The sequence below is a fragment of the Oncorhynchus mykiss genome, chromosome 1 (assembly GCF_013265735.2).
Source record: "Oncorhynchus mykiss isolate Arlee chromosome 1, USDA_OmykA_1.1, whole genome shotgun sequence".
Classification (NCBI taxonomy): domain Eukaryota; kingdom Metazoa; phylum Chordata; class Actinopteri; order Salmoniformes; family Salmonidae; genus Oncorhynchus; species Oncorhynchus mykiss.
Window position 1 is genome coordinate 3,212,927 of NC_048565.1, and position 22,500 is coordinate 3,235,426.

At 49.3% G+C, this 22,500-nt stretch overlaps 1 protein-coding gene across 4 annotated transcripts in view; it reads right to left on the bottom strand.

Annotated features, from left to right (window-relative positions):
• LOC110518923 (LIM domain containing preferred translocation partner in lipoma) overlaps nucleotides 1–22,500 on the bottom strand; it is a 501,674-nt gene that overhangs the window by 190,317 nt on the left and 288,857 nt on the right. For all 4 annotated transcript variants that reach the window (XM_036980981.1, XM_036981022.1, XM_036980905.1 and 1 more), the window contains one exon: nucleotides 15,137–15,230. In XM_036980981.1, the coding sequence (XP_036836876.1) occupies nucleotides 15,137–15,230 (94 nt within the window). The remainder of the gene's footprint in view (nucleotides 1–15,136; nucleotides 15,231–22,500) is intronic.

Genomic DNA, 22,500 nt, shown 5'->3' on the forward strand with positions numbered 1-22,500 from the left:
TACAGTACAGTATATTATCTACTACAGTACATTATGTTATCTACTACAGTACAGTATATTATCTACTACAGTACAGTCTATTATCTACTACAGAACAGTATGTTATCTACTACAGTACAGTATATTATCTACTACAGTACAGTATATTATCTACTACAGTACAGTCTATTATCTACTACAGTACAGTATATTATCTACTACAGTACAGTATATTATCTACTACAGTACAGTCTATTATCTACTACAGTACAGTATATTATCTACTACAGTACAGTATATTATCTACTACAGTACAGTATATTATCTACTACAGTACAGTATATTATCTACTACAGTACAGTATATTATCTACTACAGTACAGTCTATTATCTACTACAGTACAGTATATTATCTACTACAGTACAGTATATTATCTACTACAGTACAGTCTATTATCTACTACAGTACAGTATATTATCTACTACAGTACAGTATATTATCTACTACAGTACAGTATATTATCTACTACAGTACAGTCTATTATCTACTACAGTACAGTATATTATCTACTACAGTACAGTATATTATCTACTACAGTACAGTATATTATCTACTACAGTACAGTCTATTATCTACTACAGTACAGTATATTATCTACTACAGTACAGTATATTATCTACTACAGTACAGTATGTTATCTACTACAGTACAGTCTATTATCTACTACAGTACATTATGTTATCTACTACAGTACAGTATATTATCTACTACAGTACAGTATATTATCTACTACAGTACAGTCTATTATCTACTACAGTACAGTATATTATCTACTACAGTACAGTCTATTATCTACTACAGTACATTATGTTATCTACTACAGTACAGTATATTATCTACTACAGTACAGTATATTATCTACTACAGTACAGTATATTATCTACTACAGAACAGTCTATTATCTACTACAGTACATTATGTTATCTACTACAGTACAGTATATTATCTACTACAGTACAGTCTATTATCTACTACAGTACAGTATATTATCTACTACAGTACAGTATATTATCTACTACAGTACAGTATATTATCTACTACAGTACAGTATATTATCTACTACAGTACATTATGTTATCTACTACAGTACAGTATATTATCTACTACAGTACAGTATATTATCTACTACAGTACAGTATATTATCTACTACAGTACAGTCTATTATCTACTACAGTACAGTATATTATCTACTACAGTACATTATGTTATCTACTACAGTACAGTATATTATCTACTACAGTACAGTATATTATCTACTACAGTACAGTATATTATCTACTACAGTACAGTATATTATCTACTACAGTACAGTATATTATCTACTACAGTACAGTCTATTATCTACTACAGTACAGTATATTATCTACTACAGTACAGTATATTATCTACTACAGTACAGTATATTATCTACTACAGTACAGTCTATTATCTACTACAGTACAGTATATTATCTACTACAGTACAGTATATTATCTACTACAGTACAGTCTATTATCTACTACAGTAAAGAACAGTATATTATCTACTACAGTACAGTATATTATCTACTACAGTACAGTATATTATCTACTACAGTACAGTGTATAATCTATAATCTACTACAGAACAGTACAGTGTATTATCTACTACAGTACAGTATATTATCTACTACAGTACAGTATATTAGAGGTCTCTGTATGGAGCAGAGTGAAGGACAGTGGGAAGCTAGAGTTCTCTGTATGGAGCAGAGTGAAGGACAGTGGGAAGCTAGAGGACTCTGTATGGAGCAGAGTGAAGGACAGTGGGCTGGCCGTCAGTGGGAAGCTAGAGGACTCTGTATGGAGCAGAGTGAAGGACAGTGGGAAGCTAGAGGACTCTGTATGGAGCAGTGTGAAGGACAGTGGGAAGCTAGAGGTCTCTGTATGGAGCAGAGTGAAGGACAGTGGGAAACTAGAGGTCTCTTGTATGGAGCAGAGTGAAGGACAGTGGGAAACTAGAGGACTCTGTATGGAGCAGAGTGAAGGACAGTGGGAAGCTACAGGTCTATGTATGGAGCAGAGTGAAGGACAGTGGGAAGCTAGATGACTCTGTATGGAGTAGAGTGAAGGACAGTGGGAAGCTAGAGGACTCTGTATGGAGCAGAGTGAAGGACAGTGGGAAGCTACAGGTCTATGTATGGAGCAGAGTGAAGGACAGTGGGAAGCTAGATGACTCTGTATGGAGTAGAGTGAAGGACAGTGGGAAGCTAGAGGACTCTGTATGGAGCAGAGTGAAGGACAGTGGGAAGCTACAGGTCTATGTATGGAGCAGAGTGAAGGACAGTGGCTGGCCATCAGTGGGAAACTAGAGGACTCTGTATGGAGCAGAGTGAAGGATAGTGGGTTGGCCGTCAGTGGGAAGCTAGAGGAATCTGTATGGAGCAGAGTGAAGGACAGTGGGAAGCTAGAGGTTTCTGTATGGAGCAGAGTGAAGGACAGTGGGAAGCTAGAGGACTCTGTATGGAGCAGAGTGAAGGACAGTGGGAAGCTAGAGGACTCTGTATGGCAGCAGAGTGAAAGACAGTGGGAAGCTAGAGGACTCTGTATGGAGCAGAGTGAAGGACAGTGGGAAGCTAGAGGACTCTGTATGGAGCAGAGTGAAGGACAGTGGGAAGCTAGAGGACTCTGTATGGAGCAGAGTGAAGAACAGTGGGAAGCTAGAGGTCTCTGTATGGCAGCAGGGTGAAGGACAGTGGGAAGCAAGATGTCTCTGTATGGAGCAGAGTGAAGGACAGTGGGAAGCTAGAGGTCTCTGTATGGAGCAGAGTGAAGTACAGTGGGAAGCTAGAGGACTCTGTATGGAGCAGAGTGAAGGACAGCGGGAAGCTACAGGTCTATGTATGGAGCAGAGTGAAGGACAGTGGGAAGCAAGATGTCTCTGTATGGAGCAGAGTGAAGGACAGTGGGAAGCTAGAGGTCTCTGTATGGAGCAGAGTGAAGGACAGTGGGAAGCTAGAGGACTCTGTATGGAGCAGAGTGAAGGACAGTGGGAAGCTACAGGTCTATGTATGGAGCAGAGTGAAGGACAGTGGGAAGCTACAGGTCTATGTATGGAGTAGAGTGAAGGACAGTGGGAAGCTAGAGGACTCTGTATGGAGCAGAGTGAAGGACAGTGGGAAGCTAGAGGACTCTGTATGGAGCAGAGTGAAGGACAGTGGGAAACTAGAGGACTCTGTATGGCAGCATGGGGCTGGCAGTCCTTCTATACATTTTATAATGAGTCCCATAGTTCATATACTGTAGTTCAACCTAGTTCATACTAACTTTCACTCCTCTCTCCCACCTCTCCCTCCCTCCCCCTCACCTTCCTTCCCTATTCTCTCCCACCTCTCCCTCCCTCCCCCTCACCCTCCTTCCCTCCTCTCTCCCTCTCCCTCCCTCTGTTAGCCCTCCCCCCTTGTCACCCCCTCCTCCTCCCTCTGTTAGCCCTCCTCCTTCACCTCTCCTCCCCATCCTCCCTTCGCTCCCTCCCTCTGTGCTGACTGTAAGCCACAGAGGCAGACGTTACCACATCACTTATGACCCAGTTAGCGACTCGTCTCCCTCTCTCCTCTTGTCCTTCTTCTAGTTGTTCGCCCCGGGCCCACAAACCTTAGTTTGCAAACAGCGGCAAGTGTGTGTGTACATGGTACAGAGTTAGAACAACGGGTTCCGAAGGGGTTCTTCGGCTGCACCCAGAGAATAACACTTTTTGGTTCCAGGTAGAACCCTTTGGGGTTCCATCTAGAACCTTCTGTGGAAAGGGTTTTACATTGAACCCAAAAGGGTTCTACCTGGAACCAATACGAGGTCTTTAAAGGGTTGTCCTGTGGGGACTAACCTGTTCTAGACAGGTTCTAGACAGGTTCTAGACAGGTTCTAGACAGGTTCTAGGCATCACAGAGCCGACCAAGACACACACACACACACGAATGCACACACACGAACAAACGCACGCACAGACATGCCCACACACACAGACACACACGCACAAACACCCACACACACGCACAAATGCGCGCTCGCACACACACACACACACACAGACACACACACACACTAAAAGTGACTGGGCCAGCCTGCTTAAACCAGCCAGGGGATCTGCCTATGACATAACCTGTTTGTCTTTACCCTGTGTTAGAGGAGAGTAACCTGGGATTATAGAAACATAGAAAACACCTCCACACAACATGGGATTATAGATACATAGAAAACACCTCCACACAACATGGGATTATAGATACATAGAAAACACCTCCACACAACATGGGATTATAGATACATAGAAAACACCTCCACACAACATGGGATTATAGATACATAGAAAACACCTCCACACAACATGGGATTATAGATACATAGAAAACACCTCCACACAAAATGGGATTATAGATACATAGAAAACACCTCCACACAACATGGGATTATAGATACATAGACAACACCTCCACACAACATGGGATTATAGATACATAGAAAACACCTCCACACAACCTGGGATTATAGATACATAGAAAACACCTCCACACAACATGGGATTATAGATACATAGACAACACCTCCACACAACCTGGGATTATAGATACATAGACAACACCTCCACACAACATGGGATTATAGATACATAGAAAACACCTCCACACAACCTGGGATTATAGATACATAGAAAACACCTCCACACAACCTGGGATTATAGATACATAGAAAACACCTCCACACAACATGGGATTATAGATACATAGAAAACACCTCCACACAACATGGGATTATAGATACATAGAAAACACCTCCACACAACATGGGATTATAGATACATAGAAAACACCTCCACACAACCTGGGATTATAGATACATAGAAAACACCTCCACACAACATGGGATTATAGATACATAGAAAACACCTCCACACAACCTGGGATTATAGATACATAGAAAACACCTCCACACAACATGGGATTATAGATACATAGAAAACACCTCCACACAACATGGGATTATAGATACATAGAAAACACCTCCACACAACCTGGGATTATAGATACATAGAAAACACCTCCACACAACATGGGATTATAGATACATAGAAAACACCTCCACACAACATGGGATTATAGATACATAGAAAACACCTCCACACAACATGGGATTATAGATACATAGAAAACACCTCCACACAACATGGGATTATAGATACATAGAAAACACCTCCACACAACATGGGATTATAGATACATAGAAAACACCTCCACACAACATGGGATTATAGATACATAGAAAACACCTCCACACAACATGGGATTATAGATACATAGAAAACACCTCCACACAACATGGGATTATAGATACATAGAAAACACCTCCACACAACATGGGATTATAGATACATAGAAAACACCTCCACACAACATGGGATTATAGATACATAGAAAACACCTCCACACAACATGGGATTATAGATACATAGAAAACACCTCCACACAACATGGGATTATAGATACATAGAAAACACCTCCACACAACATGGGATTATAGATACATAGAAAACACCTCCACACAACATGGGATTATAGATACATAGAAAACACCTCCACACAACATGGGATTATAGATACATAGAAAACACCTCCACACAACATGGGATTATAGATGTGGACCATAGAGAATGAGTGGGTTAGGCTGTGGGGGTAGATATTTACTGGGCATGACCATAGAGACTGAGGCCAGGGGCAGAGGTGGGAGAGGAGAGAGACAGAAGGACAGAGGATAACATACAGCCAGGGGCCTGGAGAAGAGAGGTACCGGGGGGAGAGGGGAACAGAGAGCCAGGGGCCTGGAGAAGAGAGGTACCGGGGGGCAGAGGGGAACAGAGAGCCAGGGGCCTGGAGAAGAGATGTACCGGGGGGCAGAGGGGAACAGAGAGCCAGGGGCCTGGAGAAGAGATGTACCGGGGGGCAGAGGGGAACAGAGAGCCAGGGGCCTGGAGAAGAAAGGTACCGGGGGGAGAGGGGAATATAGAGAGCCAGGGGCCTGGAGAAGAGATGTACCGGGGGGCAGAGGGGAACAGAGAGCCAGGGGCCTGGAGAAGAGATGTACCGGGGGGCAGAGGGGAACAGAGAGCCAGGGGCCTGGAGAAGAGATGTACCGGGGGGCAGAGGGGAACAGAGAGCCAGGGGCCTGGAGAAGAGATGTACCGGGGGGAGAGGGGAACAGAGAGCCAGGGGCCTGGAGAAGAGATGTACCGGGGGGCAGAGGATAACAGAGAGCCAGGGGCCTGGAGAAGAGAGGTAACAGGGGGGCAGAGGGGAACAGAGAGCCAGGGGCCTGGAGAAGAGATGTACCGGGGGGCAGAGGGGAACAGAGAGCCAGGGGCCTGGAGAAGAGATGTACCGGGGGGCAGAGGGGAACAGAGAGCCAGGGGCCTGGAAAAGAGATGTCCCGGGGGGCAGAGGGGAACAGAGAGCCAGGGGCCTGGAGAAGAGAGGTACCATGGGGCAGAGGGGAACAGAGAGCCAGGGGCCTGGAGAAGAGAGGTACCGGGGGGAGAGGGGAACAGAGAGCCAGGGGCCTGGAGAAGAGATGTACCGGGGGGCAGAGGGGAACAGAGAGCCAGGGGCCTGGAGAAGAGATGTACCGGGGGGCAGAGGGGAACAGAGAGCCAGGGGCCTGGAGAAGAGATGTACCGGGGGGCAGAGGGGAACAGAGAGCCAGGGGCCTGGAGAAGAGATGTACCGGGGAGAGAGGGGAATATAGAGAGCCAGGGGCCTGGAGAAGAGATGTACCGGGGGCAGAGGGGAACAGAGAGCCAGGGGCCTGGAGAAGAGATGTACCGGGGGGCAGAGGGGAACAGAGAGCCAGGGGCCTGGAGAAGAGAGGTACCGGGGGGCAGAGGGGAACAGAGAGCCAGGGGCCTGGAGAAGAGATGTACCGGGGGGAGAGGGGAATATAGAGAGCCAGGGGCCTGGAGAAGAGAGGTACCAGGGGGAGAGGGGAATATAGAGAGCCAGGGGCCTGGAGAAGAGAGGTAACAGGGGAAGAGAGGTACCAGGGGGCAGAGGGGAACAGAGAGCCAGGTGCCTGGAGAAGAGAGGTACCATGGGGCAGAGGATAACATACAGCCAGGGGCCTGGAGAAGAGAGGTACCATTGGGGCAGAGGATAACATACAGCCAGGGGCCTGGAGAAAAGAGGTACCGGGGGGCAGAGGGGAACAGAGAGCCAGGGGCCTGGAGAAGAGATGTACCGGGGGGAGAGGGGAACAGAGAGCCAGGGGCCTGGAGAAGAGAGGTACCGGGGGGAGAGGGGAATATAGAGAGCCAGGGGCCTGGAGAAGAGAGGTAACAGGGGAAGAGAGGTACCAGGGGGCAGAGGGGAACAGAGAGCCAGGTGCCTGGAGAAGAGAGGTACCATGGGGCAGAGGATAACATACAGCCAGGGGCCTGGAGAAGAGAGGTACCAGGGGGCAGAGGGGAACAGAGAGCCAGGTGCCTGGAGAAGAGAGGTACCATGGGGCAGAGGATAACATACAGCCAGGGGCCTGGAGAAGAGAGGTACCATTGGGGCAGAGGATAACATACAGCCAGGGGCCTGGAGAAGAGAGGTGTGAGGAGTGGAGGAGCAGGGGAGAGGAGTGGATTGGAGGAGGATGGGAGAGGAGAGGAGTGGAGGATGGCAGAGAGCAGAGGGTAGAGGGCCAGGGAGAGAGGGCCAGAGGGAGAGACCAGAGGGAGAGAGGGCCAGGGGAGAGAGGGCCAGAGGAGAGACCAGGGGAGAGACCAGGGGAGACACCAGGGGAGAGACCAGGGGAGAGACCAGGGGAGACACCAGGGGGAGAGGGCCAGGGGGAGAGGGCCAGGGGAGAGACCAGGGGAAAGAGGGCCAGAGGGAGAGACCAGAGGGAGAGGGCCAGGGGAGAGAGGGCCAGGGGAGAGACCAGGGGGAAAGACCAGGGAGAGACCAGGGGAGAGAGGGCCAGGGGAGAGAGGGCCAGGGGAGAGACCAGGGGGAAAGACCAGAGGGAGAGGGCCAGGGGAGAGCGGGGCAGGGGAGAGACCAGGGGGAAAGAAAAGGGGGGAGAGGGCCAGGGGAGAGCGGGCCAGGGGAGAGACCAGGGGGAAAGAAAAGGGGGGAGAGGGCCAGGGGAGAGACCAGGGGAGAGACCAGAGGGAGAGGGCCAGGGGAGAGACCCAGAGGAAGAGACAAGGGGAGAGACCAGGGGAGAGAGGGCCAGGGGAGAGACCAGGGGGGAGAGGGCCAGGGGAGAGACCAGGGGAAAGAGGGCCAGAGGGAGAGACCAGAGGGAGAGGGAGAGGGCCAGGGGAGAGAGGGCCAGGGGCGAGAGGGCCAGAGGAGAGACCAGGGGAAAGAGGGCCAGAGGGAGAGACCAGAGGGAGAGGGAGAGGGCCAGGGGAGAGAGGGCCAGGGGAGAGAGGGCCAGGGGAGAGACCAGGGGGAAAGACCAGGGAGAGACCAGGGGAGAGAGGGCCAGGGGAGAGAGGGCCAGGGGGAAAGACCAGAGGGAGAGGGCCAGGGGAGAGCGGGCCAGGGGAGAGACCAGGGGGAAAGACCAGGGGGGAGAGGGCCAGGGGAGAGACCAGGGGGGAGAGGGCCAGGGGAGAGACCAGGGGGGGAGGGCCAGGGGAGATACCAGGGGGGAGAGGGCCAGGGGAGAGACCAGGGGGGAGAGGGCCAGGGGAGAGACCAGGGGAGAGAGGGCCAGGGGAGAGACCAGGGGAGAGACCAGGGGAGAGAGGGCCAGGGGAGAGACCAGGGGGGAGAGGGCCAGAGGAGAGACCAGAGGTAGAGGGCCAGGGGAGAGACCAGAGGGAGAGGGCCAGGGGAGAGAGGGCCAGGGGAGAGACCAGAGGGAGAGGGCCAGGGGAGAGAGGGCCAGGGATGGACAGAGGGAGAGGTCCAGGGGAATGAGGGCCAGGGATGGACAGAGGGAGAGGTCCAGGGGAATGAGGGCCAGGGGAGAGAGGGCCAGGGGAGAGACCAGGGGAGAGAGGGCCAGGGAGAGAGGGCCAGGGGAGAGAGGGCCAGGGGGAGAACAGGGGGAGACCAGGGGGGAGAAGGCCAGGGGAGAGACCAGGGGGGAGTTGGCCAGAGGGAGACCAGGGAGGAGACCGGGGGAGAGACCAGGGGGGAGATGGCCAGGGGAGAGAGGGCCAGGGGGGAGACCAGGGGGGAGAGAACAGGGGGGAGACCAGGGGGGAGACCAGGGGGGAGAGAACAGGGAGGAGACCAGGGGGGAGACCAGGGGAGAGACCAGGGGGGAGACCAGGGAGGAGACCAGGGGGGAGACCAGGGGAGAGACCAGGGGGGAGACCAGGGGGGAGACCAGGGGAGAGACCAGGGGGGAGACCAGGGGGGAGACCAGGGGGGAGACCAGGGGAGAGAGACCAGGGGAGAGACCAGGGGGGAGATACCAGGGGGGAGAGAACAGGGGGGAGAGACCAGGGGGGAGAGAACAGGTGGGAGAGACCAGGGGCGAGAGACCAGGGGGGAGAGACCAGGGGGAGAGGGCCAGGGGAGAGACCAGGGGAGAGACCAGAGGGAGAGGGCCAGGGGAGAGACCCAGAGGAAGAGACAAGGGGAGAGACCAGGGGAGAGAGGGCCAGGGGAGAGACCAGGGGGAAAGAAAAGGGGGGAGAGGGCCAGGGGAGAGACCAGGGGAGAGACCAGAGGGAGAGGGCCAGGGGAGAGACCCAGAGGAAGAGACAAGGGGAGAGACCAGGGGAGAGAGGGCCAGGGGAGAGACCAGGGGGGAGAGGGCCAGGGGAGAGACCAGGGGAAAGAGGGCCAGAGGGAGAGACCAGAGGGAGAGGGAGAGGGCCAGGGGAGAGAGGGCCAGGGGAGAGAGACCAGGGGGGAGAGAACAGGGGGGGAAGAACAGGGGGGAGAGAACTGGGGGGAGATGGCCAGGGGAGAGAGGGCCAGGGGGGAGACCAGGGGGGAGAGAACTGGGGGGAGATGGCCAGGGGAGAGCGGACCAGGGGAGAGACCAGGGGGAAAGAAAAGGGGGGAGAGGGCCAGGGGAGAGACCAGGGGAGAGACCAGAGGGAGAGGGCCAGGGGAGAGACCCAGAGGAAGAGACAAGGGGAGAGACCAGGGGAGAGAGGGCCAGGGGAGAGACCAGGGGGGAGAGGGCCAGGGGAGAGACCAGGGGAAAGAGGGCCAGAGGGAGAGACCAGAGGGAGAGGGAGAGGGCCAGGGGAGAGAGGGCCAGGGGAGAGAGACCAGGGGGGAGAGAACAGGGGGGAGAGAACAGGGGGGAGAACAGGGGGGAGAGAACTGGGGGGAGATGGCCAGGGGAGAGAGGGCCAGGGGGGAGACCAGGGGGGAGAGAACAGGGGGGAGACCAGGGGGGAGACCAGGGGAGAGACCAGGGGGGAGACCAGGGAGGAGACCAGGGGGGAGACCAGGGGAGAGACCAGGGGGGAGACCAGGGGGGAGACCAGGGGAGAGAGACCAGGGGAGAGACCAGGGGGGAGATACCAGGGGGGAGAGAACAGGGGGGAGAGACCAGGGGGGAGAAACCAGGGGGGAGAGACCAGGGGGGAGAGACCAGGGGGGAGAGACCAGGGGGAGAGAACAGGGGGGATATACTAGGGGGAGAGAACAGGGGGGAGAGGCCAGGGGGAGAGACTAGGGGGAGAACAGGGGGGAGAGAACAGGGGGGAGAGACCAGGGGGAGAGAACAGGGGGGAGAGGCCAGGGGGAGAGACCAGGGGAAGAACAGGGGGGAGAGAACAGGGGGAAGAGACCAGGGGGAGAACAGGGGGGAGAGAACAGGGGGGGGAGAACAGGGGGGGAGAACAGGGGGGAGAGAACAGGGGGAGAACAGGGGGGAGATACCAGGGGGGAGAGAACAGGGGGGAGAGGCCAGGGGGAGAGAACAGGGGGAGAACAGGGGGGAGAGAACAGGGGGGAGAGAACAGGGGGGAGAGAACAGGGGGGAGAGACCAGGGGGAGAACAGGCGGGAGAGACCAGGGGGGAGAGACCAGGGGGTGTGGAGAGGGCCAGGAGGGGTTTAAATGATTAAAGGAGAGAGGAGAGGAGCAGAACAGAGGGACACCATTCTCTATGGAAATAACTCATGAACAATGTCTAGTAGAACAAAAGACCATGATGAAAGATCAGGAAGGAGTTAATATGATTCAAATGTATTTAAATTCAACATGTTGAAGTTAGTGATTCTTCCCTTCTTCTCTGACCACCATCTCTGAGGGTTTAAATACGTGACTAGCCAAAGAAAAGACAAGGAAAAGCTGAGCTGTCTGTCTATAACACAGAACAACTGAAGGAAATGCAAATCGGATGGTGAGAGAGAGGGAAACTCACACACTCACACACACACACACACACACACACACACACACACACACACACACACACACACACACACACACACACACACACACACACACACACACACACACACACACACACACACACACACACACACACACACACACACACACACACACACACCGCACGTTCACACCCCATGCAGTGTCCGTAACTTCTGCAAAGCAGTTTTTGTAACTGGTGACCATGGCACCTGTTTCTCAAAAGAAGACCTTCCTCCCCACAATGCAAAGTGACCATGGGAAAGAATCTATAACATCAGAGTCACATCCTCTTTGTTATCAGACGGAGGAGACTTTTGAGCATTAAGAAATCATAAAGAGAGAGACAGAGAGATGAACCTGGAGAAGAGTCCCCTAAGCAAGCTGGTCCTGGGGCTCTGTTCACAAACACAAACACACCCCACAGAGCATCAGGACAACAGCACAATTAGACCCAACCAAATCATGAGAAAACAAAAAGATAATTACTTGACACATTGGAAAGAATTAACAAAAAAACAGAGAAAACTAGAATGCTATTTGGCCCTAAACAGAGAGTACACCACGGCAGAATACCTGACCACTGTGACTGACCCAAAATTAAGGAAAGCTTTGACCATGTACAGACTCAGTGAGCATAGCCTTGCTATTGAGAAAGGCCGCCGTAGGCAGACATGGCTCTCAAGAGAAGACAGGCTATGTGCTCACTGCCCACAAGATGAGGTGGAAACTGAGCTGCACTTCCTAACCTCCTGCCCAATGTATGACCATATTAGAGAGACATATTTCCCTCAGATTACACAGACCCACAAAGAATTCGAAAACAAATCCAACTTTGATAAACGCCCATATCTACTGGGTGAAATACCACAGTGTGCCGTCACAGCAGCAAGATGTGTGACCTGTTGCCACCAGTAAAGGGCAACCAGTGAAGAACAAACACCATTGTAAATACAACCCATATTTATGCTTATTTATTTTATCTTGTGTCCTTTAACCATTTGTACATTGTTAAAACACTGTATATATATATATATATATATATATATATATATATATATATATATATATATATATATATATATATATATATATATATATATATATATATATATATATATATATATATATATATATACAATATGACATTTGTAATGTCTTTATTGTTTTGAAACTTCTGTATGTGTAATGTTTACTGTTAATTATTATTGTTTTTCACTTTATATATTCACTTTATATATTATCTACCTCACTTGCTTTGGCAATGTTAACACATGTTTCCCATGCCAATAAAGCCCTTAAATGTATTGAATTGAGAGAGATGGAGAGAGAGATATAGATAGAGATGGAGATGGAGAGAGAGATGGAGAGAGAGAGATGGAGAGAGAGAGAGAGAGAGAGAGAGAGACAGTGAGAGAGATGGAGAGAGAGAGGTGGAGAGAGAGAGAGAGGTGGGGAGAGAGAGAGAGAGAGAGAGAGGGGAGAGAGAGAGAGAGAGAGAGAGAGAGAGGAGAGAGAGGTGGGGAGAGAGAGAGAGAGAGAGAGGTGGGGAGAGAGAGAGAGAGAGAGAGAGAGAGAGAGAGAGAGACGAGAGAGAGAGAGAGAGAGAGAGAGGGAGAGAGAGAGAGATGGGGAGAGAGAGAGAGAGGGAGAGAGAGATGGGGAGAGAGAGAGAGAGATATAGGAAGAGAGAGAGAGAGAGAGACAGAGCTGCACTTCCTAACCTCCTGCCCAATGTATGACCATATTAGAGATACATATTTTCCTCAGATTACACAGATCCACAAAGAAATTGAAAACAAATCAAATTTTGAAAAACTCCCATATCTACTGGGTGAAATTCCACAGTGTGACATCACAGCAGCAAGATTTGTGACCTGTTGCCACGAGAAAAGGTCAACCAGTGAAGAACACACACCATTGTAAATACAACCCATATTTATGCTTATTTATTTTATCTTGTGTCCTTTAACCATTTGTACATTGTTAAAACACTGTATATATATATATATATATATATATATATATAATATGACATTTGTAATGTCTTTACTGTTTTGAAACCTCTGTATGTGTAATGTTTACTGTTCATTTTTGTTGTTTTTCACTTTATATATTCACTTTGTATGTTGTCTACCTCACTTGCTTTGGCAACGTCCCTACTTCCCTACTGCCCAACTTCCCTACTGCCCAACTTCCCTACTGCCCTACTTCCCTACTGCCCAACGTCCCTACTTCCCTACTGCCCTACTTCCCTACTTCCCTACTGCCCAACTTCCCTACTGCCCTACTGCCCTACTGCCCAACTTCCCTACTGCCCAACTTCCCTACTGCCCTACTGCCCTACTTCCCTACTGCCCTACTGCCCAACTTCCCTACTTCTCTACTGCCCTACTTCCCTACTTCTCTACTCCCCTACTCCCCTACTGCCCAACTTCCCTACTGCCCAACTTCCCTACTGTCCTACTGCCCTACTCCCCTACTGTATTATCACCTGGGTGTGTGCATGGGAATGGATTTGGATAGTTAGGCAATCCAACATACTAGATGATGAATGATTGATACTGTCAAAACTAATAGGTGACTATCTGACCCAAATGAAAAGGTAGGGCCGCAACCCTCTAAAGTGGTGTAGGAGATTACCCATAGGAAAAGGTAGGGCCGCAACCCTCTAAAGTGGTGTAGGAGATTACCCATAGGAAAAGGTAGGGCCGCAACCCTCTAAAGTGGTGTAGGAGATTACCCATAGGAAAAGGTAGGGCCGCAACCCTCTAACATGGTGTAGGAGATTGACCCGTAGGAAAAGGTAGGGCCGCAACCCTCTAAAGTGGTGTAGGAGATTACCCATAGGAAAAGGTAGGGCCTCAACCCTCTAAAGTGGTGTAGGAGATTACCCATAGGAAAAGGTAGGGCCGCAACCCTCTAACATGGTGTAGGAGATTGACCCATAGGAAAAGGTAGGGCCGCAACCCTCTAACGTGGTGTATGAGATTACCCATAGGAAAAGGTAGGGCCGCAACCCTCTAAAGTGGTGTAGGAGATTACCCATAGGAAAAGGTAGGGCCGCAACCCTCTAAAGTGGTGTAGGAGATTACCCATAGGAAAAGGTAGGGCCGCAACCCTCTAACGTGGTGTATGAGATTGACCCATAGGAAAAGGTAGGGCCGCAACCCTCTAAAGTGGTGTAGGAGATTACCCATAGGAAAAGGTAGGGCCGCAACCCTCTAAAGTGGTGTAGGAGATTACCCATAGGAAAAGGTAGGGCCGCAACCCTCTAAAGTGGTGTAGGAGATTGACCCATAGGAAAAGGTAGGGCCTCAACCCTCTAACGTGGTGTAGGAGATTACCCATAGGAAAAGGTAGGGCCGCAACCCTCTAACATGGTGTAGGAGATTACCCATAGGAAAAGGTAGGGCCTCAACCCTCTAACATGGTGTAGGAGATTGACCCGTAGGAAAAGGTAGGGCCGCAACCCTCTAACGTGGTGTAGGAGATTACCCATAGGAAAAGGTAGGGCCGCAACCCTCTAACATGGTGTAGGAGATTACCCATAGGAAAAGGTAGGGCCGCAACCCTCTAACGTGGTGTAGGAGATTACCCATAGGAAAAGGTAGGGCCGCAACCCTCTAACATGGTGTAGGAGATTACCCATAGGAAAAGGTAGGGCCGCAACCCTCTAACGTGGTGTATGTAGGAGATTGACCCAAATGAAAAGGGAGGTCAGAGACATACAGTACATAATAAGTCTCACCAAAGTACTCCTCAGCCGGAGGGTTGTCCATGTCATACAGCATCTTCTTGGTGAGCCTCTCCAGTTCTTCCTCAGGCCTGGCACCGCTGGGAGCCTGCAACACAACACAACACTGTCATACATACATACAACCTAACACAGTCTAACACAGACCCTGGGTCTGAACCTCACCCTGCGCAATTGGGTCCCGGACTTCTCCACTTCGCTGATCTTCAACACAGGGGCCCCACAAGGGTGCGTTCTGAGCCCTCTCCTGTTACTCCCTGTTCACCCACGGCTGTGTGGCCATGCACAACTCCAACTCAATCATCAAGTTTGCTGACGACACAACAGCAGTGGGCTTGATTACCAACAAAGACGAGACGGCCTACAGGGAGGAGGTGAGGGCCCTCAGAGTGTGGTGTCAGGAAAATAACCTCACACTCAACGTCAACAAAACTAAGGAGATGATTGTGGACTTCAGGAAACAGCAGAGGGAGCACCCCTTATCCACATCGACGGGACAATAGTGGAGAAGGTGGAACGTTTTAAGTTCCTCGGCGTACACATCACGGACAAACTGAATTGGTCCACCCTCACAGACAGCGTTGTGAAGAAGGCGCAACAGCACCTCTTCAATCCCGGACACAGTCACAAACAGTCTAACACAGTCACACACAGTCTAACACGGTCTAACACAGTCTAACACAGTCTAACACGGTCTAACGCGGTCTAACGCGGTCTAATGAGGTCTAATGAGGTCTAATGAGGTCTAACGCGGTCTAATGAGGTCTAATGAGGTCTAACACGGTCTAACGCGGTCTAACATGGTCTAATGAGGTCTAACATGGTCTAATGAGGTCTAACACAGTCTAACGCAGTCTAATGAGGTCTAACGCGGTCTAATGAGGTCTAACGCGGTCTAATGAGGTCTAACACGGTCTAATGAGGTCTAACACAGTCTAATGAGGTCTAACGCGGTCTAATGAGGTCTAACACAGTCTAATGAGGTCTAACGCGGTCTAATGAGGTCTAACGCGGTCTAATGAGGTCTAACACAGTCTAATGAGGTCTAACGCGGTCTAATGAGGTCTAACGCGGTCTAATGAGGTCTAACGCGGTCTAATGAGGTCTAACACAGTCTAATGAGGTCTAATGAGGTCTAACGCTGTCTGTTTTGTATACACTACATGACCACGAAGTATGTGGACACCTGCACGTCAAACATCTCATTCCAAAATCATGAAGTTGGAGTTTGTCCCTCCTTTGCTGCTATAACAGCCTCCACTCTTCTGTGAAGGCTTCCCACTAGATGTTGGAACATTGATGCAGGGACTTGCTTCCATTCAGCCACAAGAGCATTAGTGATGTCGGGACCAACATCACTAAACACTATGGGTGACAGGGCTTCTCAGCTGTGGAACACACTTCCAGACACTATCAGGGCTGAAGAGTCTCTGTCCTCCTTTAAAACACAGCTGAAGACTGATCAGAAAACTTAAAAAATGACCTTTTGTTAATTCTGTTCTCCAGATCGGATGTATATGTATATATATATAGATATATATATATATATAAATGTGAGAAAAGCGCTTTACAAATTCAATTAATTATTATTGTTATATATCCGCTTGTTCCCATGGCGTGCTTCCCATCCCACAGCGTTACAATGCCCCCCCCCCCCCGTTCAATAGATCTCTTTATCTCTTCTACCCTCGCCTCCAGACACACTCAGAGGAGCAGCTGTGGTCAAACCACTGATTTATACACAATGAAAATAGTTGAGATATTGAGTTTCTCTGGACCTTAGACCAAATTGCAAAGCCGAAATAACTGCTTTAAAAACTCTCCGGCCACTCATGAACGAGAAGTGAGCAGTAGGTGACAAGTATCCTCAACGCCCTGATGAAGGTTGTTAGGACAACGCCCTGAAGAAGGTTGTTAGGGCAACACCCTGATGAAGGTTGTTAGGGCAACGCCCTGATGAAGGTTGCTAGGGCAACGCCCTGATGAAGGTTGTTTGGGCTACGCCCTGATGAAAGTTGTTAGGGCAACGCTCTGATGAAAGTTGTTAGGGCAACGCCCTGATGAAGGTTGCTAGGGCAACGCCCTGATGAAGGTTGTTTGGGCTACGCACTGATGAAAGTTGTTAGGGCAACGCTCTGATGAAAGGTGTTAGGGCAACGCCCTGATGAAAGTTGTTAGGGCAACTCCCTGATGAAAGTTGTTTGAAAACCCAATGCCCTGATGAAGGTTGCTAGGGCAACGCCCTGATGAAGGTTGTTTGGGCTACGCACTGATGAAAGTTGTTAGGGCAACGCCCTGATGAAAGTTGTTAGGGCAACGCCCTGATGAAGGTTGTTTGGGCTACGCTCTGATGAAAGTTGTTAGGGCAACGCCCTGATAAAAGGTGTTAGGGCAACGCTCTGATGAAAGTTGTTAGGGCAACTCCCTGATGAAAGTTGTTTGAAAACCCAATGCCCTGATGAAGGTTGTTTGAAAACACAACATGCTGTTCTGTTAAAGCATCCTGAAGGCTGTTGTGTCTGTTGGGTGTTTAACTTGCTAATGATATACATCTCTGGGTGTTTAAGTGAAGAGGAATCTGACCCTGGGCCTGTGGCCTCTGGTGGCCCCTACAACCCTAAGGGTGACGCTGTGTGTACAGGATGCATGATGGGTCTGTACAGGAACGCAAGTCATGTGGAAACAGCACTCGTCAGAGTCTGTTGCATTTGAAAAATGACACAAAATCTCAAATTTAGCCTTTACGTCTTTAACATTGACTCGGTACCGGTACCCCCTGTATATAACTTAGCTGGCAGTAGCCATTTGCGCCCATCTACGACTAAGGGCAGTTTTGGGTACTAATAAAAGCCTAAATTGTAATGTAGTGGCTGTACAGTAGCCACAGTATACATGTCGTCAGTACTCAGGCTAAGTCCTTCACAGCTCTGGGTTTTGACTGACAGACGTTCTGAACTTGAGCACCGGAACGCCGAGAAGTTACCCCCGTCCCTCTCGTTGATTGGCCATCTTTTTTATATATATATATATATATATATATATATATATATATATATATACATATTTTTTTAAATTTTACCCCTTTTTCTCCCCAATTTTGTGGTATCCAATTGTTGTAGTAGCTACTATCTTGTCTCATTGCTACAACTCCCGTACGGGCTCGGGAGAGACGAAGGCTGAATGTCATGCGTCCTCCGATACACAACCCAACCAGCCGTACTGCTTCTTAACACAGCGCACATCCAACCCGGAAGCCAGCCGCACCAATGTGTCGGAGGCTACACCGTGCCCCTGGCAACCTTGGCTAGCGCGCACTGCGCCCGGCCCACCACAGGAGTCGCTGGTGCGCGATGAGACAAGGAGATCCCTACCGACCAATCCCTCCCTAACCCGGACGGCGCTAGGCCAATTGTGCGTCGCCCCACGGACCTCCCGGTCGCGGCCGGTTATGACAGAGCCTGGGCGCGAACCCAGGGACTCTGATGGCACAGCTGGCGCTGCGCCCTTAACTACTGTGCCACCCGGGAGGCCTGATTGGCCATCTTGTCTGAGTGAGGGAAAGGTTGTAAATTAAGAGGACTTGATGTACAATGCCTTCTGGAAAGTACTCAGACCCCTTGACTTTTTCCACATTTTGTTATGTTACAGCCTTATTCTAAAATTGATTAAATTAAATAATTCTCAGCAATCTACACACAATACCCCATAAAACAAAGTGAAAACAGGTTTTTAGACATTTTTACATAAGTATTCAGACCCTTTTGCTACTATGAGACTCGAAATTTGGCTCAGGGGCATCCTGTTTATATTGATCATCCTTGAGATGTTTCTACAACTAAATTGTTAATGTGGAAGTTATATACAGGGGGTACCGGTACCGAGTCAATGTGGAGGCTATATACAGGGTATTACGGTACAGAGTCAATGTGGAGGCTATATACAGGGGGTACCGGTACAGAGTCAATGTGGAGGCTAAATACAGGAGGTACCGGTACAGAGTCAATGTGGAGGCTATATACAGGGTATTACGGTACAGAGTCAATGTGGAGGCTATATGCAGGGGGTACCGGTACAGAGTTAATGTGGAGGCTATATACAGGGGGTTACGGTACAGAGTCAATGTGGAGGCTATATACAGGGGGTTACGGTACAGAGTCAATTTGGAGGATATATACAGGGGGTACCGGTATAGAGTCAATATGGAGGCTATATACAGGAGGTACCGGTACAGAGTCAATTTGGAGGATATATACAGGGGGTACCGGTACAGAGTCAATGTGGAGGCTATATACAGGGTATTACGGTACAGAGTCAATGTGGAGGCTATATACAGGGGGTACCGGTACAGAGTCAATGTGAAGGCTATATACAGGGGGTACCGGTACAGAGTCAATGTGGAGACTATATACAGGGGATACCAGTACAGAGTCAATATGGAGGCTATATACAGGGGATACCAGTACAGAGTCAATGTGTGGGGGCACCGGTTAGTTGAGGTAATATGTAGGTAGAATTAAAGTGCATAGATGATAACAACATAGAGTAGCAGCAGCGAAAAAGATGGGGGAGAAGGTAGTGTAGTAATGCAAATAGTCTGGGTAGCCATTCAAGTAGATGTTCAGGAGTCTTATGATGTGGGGGTAGAAACTGTTAAGAAGCCTTTTGGACCTAGACTTGACGCTCCGGTATCACTTGCCGAGCGGTAGCAAAGACAACAGTCCATGACTTGTAGTAGTTCAGGACCATTAGACAGCTGTTCATCTAGAAGGTTCCGATGAGTATTTAGGTACGTTATCACGTTTCAACGGAGAGCAGCAGATGGTGACATCAGACTATCGCCCTCAGAGGCACGCCTCTGTCTGTGTGCCCGTTCTCACGTGTACGTACGCATGTGTATTTATGTTGATAAACGGCAACATGTCATGAACACAAGAGGTCTTGACCAGACCTAGACTTCCCTCAGGTGAACGATCACACTGATTCGGATGTAACAGAAATACCACACGTCTCAAGACCTTCTATTGCTGCTGCTGAAAAACAGCGAAGCAAATCATGAAGCATGCAGGGAAGTTATTTATCTCTCCGTTATTCATGTAATAAATGACTCTCTGCCGTCACTAAAGGCCCCGTTAACAAGGTGCTTTAAACTGGCTGGCTAGGTAGAGGCCGCAGGGTGTCACAGAGCAGATAAAGGGGGGGGGGGGGGGGGGGGGGGGGGGGGGGATGTTTAAAGTCAGAAACGATACTCTGATAATGGCATGATTTCATCCCTCTTTCCACTGTGTTGGTGTGACGTGTAGGGGGTTATATTACAACGTTAAAACACCCATCTCTATGTCTCTCTGTGACAACACGGCTATCACGAACACATACTGTGAAATGCAAACAGAAAGGGAATTTCTCTAACGTATTAAAATAGACTGCGTTCATTCATTTCCCAATACAAAGAGAAACTAGGCAAGGCTGTCCCCTGTCTCCTTTCCTTAATGTCCCCAGAACCTTCTACTACCAGCCTGAAGACTACAACACTACCAGAACCTTCTACTACCAGCCTGTAGACTACAACACTACCAGAACCTTCTACTACCAGCCTGAAGACTACAACACTACCAGAACCTTCTACTACCAGCCTGAAGACTACAACACTACCAGAACCTTCTACTACCAGCCTGAAGACTACAACACTACCAGAACCTTCTACTACCAGCCTGAAGACTACAACACTACCAGAACCTTCTACTACCAGCCTGTAGACTACAACACTACCAGAACCTTCTACTACCAGCCTGTAGACTAAAACACTACCAGAACCTTCTACTACCAGCTTGTAGACTACAACACTACCAGAACCTTCTACTACCAGCCTGTAGACTACAACACTACCAGAACCTTCTACTACCAGCCTGTAGACTACAACACTACCAGAACCTTCTACTACCAGCCTGTAGACTACAACACTACCAGAACCTTCTACTACCAGCCTGTAGACTACAACACTACCAGAACCTTCTACTACCAGCCTGCAGACTACAACACTACCAGAACCTTCTACTACCAGCCTGTAGACTACAACACTACCAGAACCTTCTACTACCAGCCCATAGACTACAATACTACCAGAACCTTCTACTACCAGTCTGAAGACTACAACACTACCAGAACCTTCTACTACCAGCCTGTAGACTACAACACTGCCAGAACCTTCTACTACCAGCCTGTAGACTACAACACTACCAGAACCTTCTACTACCAGCCTGTAGACTACAACACTACCAGAACCTTCTACTACCAGCCTGTAGACTACAACACTGCCAGACCCTTCTACTACCAGCCTGTAGACTACAACACTACCAGAACCTTCTACTACCAGCTTGTAGACTACAACACTACCAGAACATTCTACTACCAGCCTGTATACTACAACACTGCCACACCCTTCTACTACCAGCCTGTAGACTACAACACTACCAGACCCTTCTACTACTACAACACTACCAGAACCTTCTACTACCAGCCTGTAGACTACAACACTACCAGAACCTTCTACTACCAGCCTGTAGACTACAACACTACCAGACCCTTCTACTACCAGCCTGTAGACTACAACACTGCCAGACCCCTCTACTACCAGCCTGTAGACTACAACACTACCAGAACCTTCTACTACCAGCCTGTAGACTACAACACTACCAGACCCTTCTACTACCAGCCTGTAGACTACAACACTGCCAGACCCCTCTACTACCAGCCTGTAGACTACAACACTACCAGACCCTTCTACTACTACAACACTACCAGACCCTTCTACTACCAGCCTGTAGACTACAACACTACCAGAACCTTCTACTACCAGCCTGTAGACTACAACACTACCAGAACCTTCTACTACCAGCCCGTAGACTACAATATTACCAGAACCTTCTACTACTACAACACTACCAGAACCTTCTACTACCAGCCTGTAGACTACAACACTATCAGACCCTTCTACTACCAGCCTGTAGACTACAACACTATCAGACCCTTCTACTACCAGCCTGTAGACTACAACACTGCCAGACCCTTCTACTACCAGCCTGTAGACTACAACACTACCAGAACCTTCTAAATCAAATCAAATTTTATTTGTCACATACACATGGTTAGCAGATGTTAATGCGAGTGTAGCGAAATGCTTGTGCTTCTAGTTCCGACAATGCAGTAATAACAAGTAATCTAACTAACAATTCCAAAACTACTGTCTTGTACACAGTGTAAGGGGATAAAGAATATGTACATAAGGATATATGAATGAGTGATGGTACAGAGCAGCATAGGCAAGATACAGTAGATGGTATCGAGTACAGTATGAACAAATT